The sequence below is a fragment of the Lathyrus oleraceus genome, chromosome 5 (genome assembly GCF_024323335.1).
Source record: "Lathyrus oleraceus cultivar Zhongwan6 chromosome 5, CAAS_Psat_ZW6_1.0, whole genome shotgun sequence".
NCBI lineage: Eukaryota > Viridiplantae > Streptophyta > Magnoliopsida > Fabales > Fabaceae > Lathyrus > Lathyrus oleraceus.
The window spans coordinates 381096786-381102897 of record NC_066583.1 but is presented as its reverse complement, the minus strand read 5'-3'; the positions used below and the strand labels follow the sequence as shown (position 1 = coordinate 381102897).

The window sequence follows — 6112 nt, the reverse complement described above, 5'->3', positions numbered from 1 at the left end:
ACGGGCTCAAGCCCTCTTTTCATTAAAAAAGTTATTTTTTTATATTAAAATGACTCTTATTATTGAAATAACTTGGAACTTGTTTAGAAATTTGGAGGAAAAGAGAGATGATGACTTTGAAAGAAAAGAATGATTGAGTGAAAAAAATTGAAAAAATTTGGTTGAAATTTTTTGGGAGGATTTTTTGTATTCATAATATCAAAAATCTCATAATTTAAAGGAACTCAACATTTATATTGAATGAGTTTCAGAGGATTGTGAAGAAATCACATAAGTTTTTTAAATTTGTTTTAGGTTTTATTACATTATGAAAATTAAATATATAATAGTGATAAAATTATTTTATTTATTATTTTATATAAAATTATTTTTCAAAAAATATCAAATATTTTTTATATTTTCTTAAAAAATTATTTTGGGAACTCTTCTCTTCCTCTCGCAAACAGAAAATAATATTAGACTGATACTATAGTTAAGAGTAAAAAAATTCATATTTATATTAGAGTCAAACGGTGATCTTACGTGGCAAATTCTGGTTCGATTCATGGACGTGTCAAACGCACATTACAAAGACAAAAATAACCTCAACTAAACATCATTCAATAACAAAAACTGCAAGGGATAAAACCGTCAAAAAGAAATAAATAACTTCCGTATTGCGCAAACCGTTGCGAGGGAAAGCTGAAATTGTTTTCGCCATTCCTTCTTCAAAAAATCAACAACAATGAAATCTCCATCTTCATAGAAGAAAATTTGTAACTTTTTTTTTGCATCAACAATGATCCAATGGACGAAACAGTTGAATACCGCATTCGGAGTTTCGTTTCTTTGGCTAATTTGCTTGATTTACTTCACTCAGGTTTCACTTCTTCAGTTTTTGTTCAATTTTATCGTAAATATTGAATCTTTGCATCGAATATTTATGCGTTTTTTATTTTCTTTGAGATCTGGTTGTTTCTTATTGGTTTTATTATCTGCGGTGTTGTTCTTTTGTTTTTTTTCCTTCTGTATGCTTAATTAACCGTATTGATGCAGGGTTTTAGGTCTTTTGTATGGACAGCAATTTCGTATCAGCTTAAAGATAATCTTCATTTGACACCTTCAGCTTCACAATTTGTGTTTTCAGTTGCATTTTTCCCATGGAGCATTAAACCATTATATGGGTATGGATCATAGAATTTTTTTCATCCAAATGAGTATTATGTATTGGATATATTGGATTTAATTGATATGTATTATTAATAGGTATGAATTGTTAGTGTGAAATTTTTGTTATACTGGAATGAAACTCTTTTGTATTCATACTTAGATACTTAATGTAGATGCATACAAACACTAACATGTCTATATCTAATGTAGATTTAGAAATTAAATCAACATGGATAATTTTATTATGAACTTATGATGATTTTCTCTGCTTAAGTGTAGCAGAGATGAGGATGTTGTATTGTATGTGTCGTAAGACTAGACATGATAAGATTAGAAATAACAATATTAGAGAGTGTGTTGGGGTAGCACATATATTAGAAAAGATGGTGGAAAATAGACTTAGGCGGTTTGGGCATATTGAGAGAAGTAGGTTTTGTGGTAATGAGAGTAGATCAGATGGAGAGAAGTCAAATATTTAGAGGTAGAGAAAGACATAGAAAAACTGAAACTTATTAAGAAAGATCTCGAGATTAACGATTTAGATAGAAATGTGGTTCTGGGTAGAACATTATGGCGAAAGTTGATCAATGTAGCCGATCCCACTTAGTGGGATAAGGCTTAATTGTTGTTGTTGTAAGTTTTCTATTTTAGTAAACCAGAATGGTGATGATTCTATGTCTATTGTTAGCTTTCTTTTTTTCACCTACCAATAACATATATACCATTAGTTGATTGGATTTTTTATATTCTGAATAATAAGAAAGGACAAGGAAAATTCTGAGTTTAAATTAAATTAAACATAATATTAGATCAGCAGTTATTCTTCATCCTCTGTAAGAATTATTTTCATTGTCGTTGGGACACGAATTTATGGTTTTTAAACTAACATACATGCTCCCATCATTCAATATAAGAAAAGAATATAAAATGCAGAAGAGAAGGCACAACCTTAAGGTAACTCTGAATGACAAATGGATTTTTTTATTTAACATGAAAAGTAGGTGTGCACACACAGAAATTTCATTAATGTTTTTGATATTTCTCACACCGACTAATGTGTGTTGACAATATGAAGCTGCAGTTTAGTTTGTGTTGCTCTTGCATTTATGTGTATCTGTTTGTTTACAAAATCAATCTCACACTGCTTCCTTGTAATCTGGTTTGTTTAATGATGAACAGAATACTTTCTGATTGTATCCCAATTAAAGGAAGTAAGCGGATTTCGTACTTGGTGATTGCGACTGTGCTCTCCCTTGTACCATGGTTTATTTTAGGTTTAAGTTCAACTTTGAGGAACTCTACATGGCATCTGATGGTATTCTTGACTGTGCAAAACTTAGGATCAGCCATGGCAGATGTTGTTGTTGATGCAATGGTAGCTGAGGCTGTAAGACATGACAAGTATGTTTGCATCTTCAATTCCTTGTTTCATTTTCTGAGGTGAACTGTTGCATATCGAATAGCATGCATGCATATAGATATTGTAAGTAATGCAAAATGTATATGTAATAAGAGTAATTAAGAAAATATATGCCATCTTTTTCGTGTTTGCATTTACAAAATGTTGAAATATGGCTTATATTTTGGTATAGTATTTCCTATGCAAATGGAGCTTATATTTAGGGACGAAAGTAGAATACCAGATTTGTTGATTTTGTGACTTTGTTGACAACCTTTATAATTTAGCCTTATTTCAGTTAATAGATGCAAATCATTTACAATCTTTTATGATGGATATTTTTCTTTGCATTGTAGCCAATTTCTCAACCTTGTATCTGTGTGTAACATATAATGTGAATCATGCATTCACTTCATGCGATCTTAGCAGAATAGTCTTTTTATTCTGTGATTAATTACATGCTTTTTTTCGTCAGGGCCTCATTTGCAGGAGACCTCCAGTCATTATCTTGGTCTTCAATGGCTGTGGGAGGAATATGTGGAAGTTTATTTGGGGGATTCGCGTTATCAAGTTTACGGATAGATGCTATTTTTCTTCTATTTTCCATACTACCTTGCATACAGTTATTATCATGCTATTTTGTGAAGGAGAATTCTGTGAATATCGAAGATTTAGTGGAGGATTCTACTGCAAAGGATACACAAACAAATGGTAGCAGTAATAGTAGGGCCCTAGATGAAGATAGTCCTTTAACTAAAAAGTCCAACAGCAGTACAAGAAAAAGAAAGAAGGGCAAAAAGAACACAAAAAATAAAGCAGTAAATACCAGAAAATCAAAGGTTCTTGATAAAGGAGACTCCTTGGCGACAAAGTCGTTCCATTCCTTGAAAAATGCAGCTTATGATTTGTGTCGTGCATTTCGACAACCAATGATTTTGAGGTAGATATTTGAAACTTTGGCTGTTTACTTTTAAGATTATAGATGATTCCTGGTCAAAAGCATATTTTCTATTTGAGAATTTCATTCATCTATCATTATAGTGTATAGTAAATTTGTATCCTGATTCCTAAGGCCTTCTATTTGTTTCTGAAATATCTGGTCTTTTCACTACTAAACACATCCTCCCTGATATTTTCTATAGCACTGACATCTCAAATTGACTGTGTGTGCAGTGTCTGACACAGACACCTGTGCTTAAATTCAATTACATTCATTTTCTTAAATTATTATCGGTATCTAAGTGTCAGTATTGTGTCTGTATCATTGTTTCATTCATTGATCAAACCATATAGACATGAAAGTTTTGTTAGCAAAATTGCAGCCAATTAAAAAAGATAATCTCCATCCTCCTTCACACTAATAGCCCTTAAAGATATGGAAGAAACCAATTATTTTGACAAACAAACAAAAACGGGAACACATATAAGATAGAGTAAATTCTATCTTCAAAATCATTATCTTCAAAGGCTCAACTAATAAAAAGTAATGTTAATTATTATATCATATGAGAAGTTTTAAGCTTTCTTTTCCTACTCCTCATAAGTATCCATGTTTTTTCATGTATTTTATGGTCTAATAGTGTAATGCTAATTCATTTTATACATAATGCTTTAAAATAGCTAGTAATAAATTAATGATCTTTGTTTTATGTTGTGGAGTGCAGACCTATGTCTTGGTTTTTCCTTGCCCACATTACTATTCCCAATCTTTCAACAGTCTTATTCTACTACGAAACCGAGGTTCTAAAGCTCGAAGCATCTTTCTTAGGGACGGCACGTGTTGTTGGGTGGTTAGGACTTATGCTTGGAACATTCATTTATAACCGTCACCTAAAGCATATGACACTACGAAGAATTCTCATGTAAGCAACTAAGGATTGTTTTTTTCATTGGTTGATTGTTAACTTATGTCTATTTAATTTACTGATATGTTTTCATTCTGATTACAGGTACGCACATGTCGCGTTGGCCTTCTTGAATCTTCTGCAGATTGCTGTTGTGTCTAGAAAAAATATTGCCTTTGGAGTATCCGACAGGGTTATGGTGCTCTTTGGCTCAGCTCTTGTTGATGCAATCAATCAATTCAAGTTTGTCATTTCTTCTCAATTCAGTTTTTTTCTGCATACTTGTTTTTGTTGCTTGTGAACCATAATGATTTTATGTAAACCATTTTTTTTGTTACATCCTTAGTTCAAACTCGTTTTCTGATATTTGTCTCTTGAAAAAAACTGCAGGTTTATGCCTTTCCTGATCTTATCTGGACGACTATGCCCTCCAGGAATTGAAGGGACATTATTTGCTCTTTTCATGTCAATAAACAACTTGGGAACAACAATAGGGTCTTTTGTAGGTGCTGGCTTGGCTTCTATATTGAACATAGATTCAGGATCTTTTGACAATCTTCTATTAGGCATTGTTATTCATGCTTTGTGTAATTTCATTCCAATTGCCTTTTTGTTTCTTATACCAAAGGAAGCAACAGGTTCATCAGGATAGATAGTTAGTTATTACTGAATACCATTGGAATTGGTTTTGGTTATGTATACTTCAGTTAGTTTTTCCTAGATATTTTTATAGTTGATATTTTCCACTTGTAAATTGGAAAATATTGGAGAAATGAGATGCATTTCAATTGGTTTATACAATTTTTTCTTTGAGAATGACACTGATTATAAAGATTAAATATACACTTTTGCAACATTTCTGATCAGAAGTTCTAGTCTACAAGAATTAAATTGGTTGTTGAGACGTCTTGATTAGTTTAAAGGATTGCTTTTAACTTGATTACTTTAAGAGGCTTGATTTCATGGCATACCTTAGCTACATTGATTTTTCAACAAATTTTGCAAATCTGTTCTACTTGCATGCGAGTCCTGCATTAGTTCTTGTTTCTCTACTTTAAGCAACAAGAACTATCATACTTTGGCACGATCAATGTAGATTGTCCTAATTTCCAAAAACAAAAGAATTTATTGATGGAACTCTAACCAAACCACTGATTCCAATATGTTATTTGCCTTGTGGATTCGCTGTAACACAACACAATAGGTCTTGTTTGGATTCAGTGTTCAATTTCAAAATCAATTGCCAAGAATTTGGAGCTCTGATTTTCGCAAAATGATATTTTTTGCATTTCTGAAATCCAATAACATCTTTACAATTTTTGTCAACGTATATTCGATGTGATATTTTTCGCATTTCTGACATCCAATAAGATATTTATAATTTTTGTCAACATACCCTCAATGTTTCTGATTATTTTACTCGATTAAAGTCAAAGCCTATAGCTCTGTTAGTAATAACTCTGTAGAGAGGGAAATGCCAAATATAACAGGTCCATTCTCACTATAACTCTGTTGGTAATAACTCTTGTGATATTTTGCATGCTGATCTATGGGACTATATTCTACTATTTCCACTTAAGTCCATAAACTTTTTCTTATCTTAGTTGATGATTACCCAATACATATACTTGAGAAATTTTTGTTAAAACCAAAGATCAAATCAAAAAGAGTTTATGTCAATTTGTTGCTAATATTGAAAATCAATTTCATACTATCCTAA

At 31.6% G+C, this 6112-nt stretch overlaps 1 protein-coding gene across 1 annotated transcript; it reads left to right on the top strand.

Moving 5' to 3' along the window:
* The first annotated feature begins 643 nt into the window (after positions 1–643).
* On the top strand, positions 644–5248 carry LOC127084938 (probable folate-biopterin transporter 4). The gene is made up of 7 exons (XM_051025471.1): positions 644–859; positions 1036–1163; positions 2329–2550; positions 3024–3488; positions 4213–4410; positions 4498–4635; positions 4783–5248. Exons 1-7 carry the CDS (start codon positions 779–781, stop codon positions 5042–5044), a joined length of 1494 nt encoding a protein of 497 aa, XP_050881428.1. The 5' UTR covers positions 644–778; the 3' UTR covers positions 5045–5248.
* Positions 5249–6112: the final 864 nt, after the last annotated feature.

What these genes read in the sequence shown, in the direction of transcription:
- LOC127084938 (XM_051025471.1), top strand. Translation starts at nt 779, where the DNA reads ATGATCCAATGGACGAAACAGTTGAATACCGCATTCGGAGTTTCGTTT. An exon ending in GAGGCTGTAAGACATGACAA is followed by an intron (nt 2,551 to 3,023) that starts GTATGTTTGCAT and finishes TTTTTTCGTCAG; the next exon opens with GGCCTCATTTGCAGGAGACC. An exon ending in GATGCAATCAATCAATTCAA is followed by an intron (nt 4,636 to 4,782) that starts GTTTGTCATTTC and finishes AAAAAACTGCAG; the next exon opens with GTTTATGCCTTTCCTGATCT.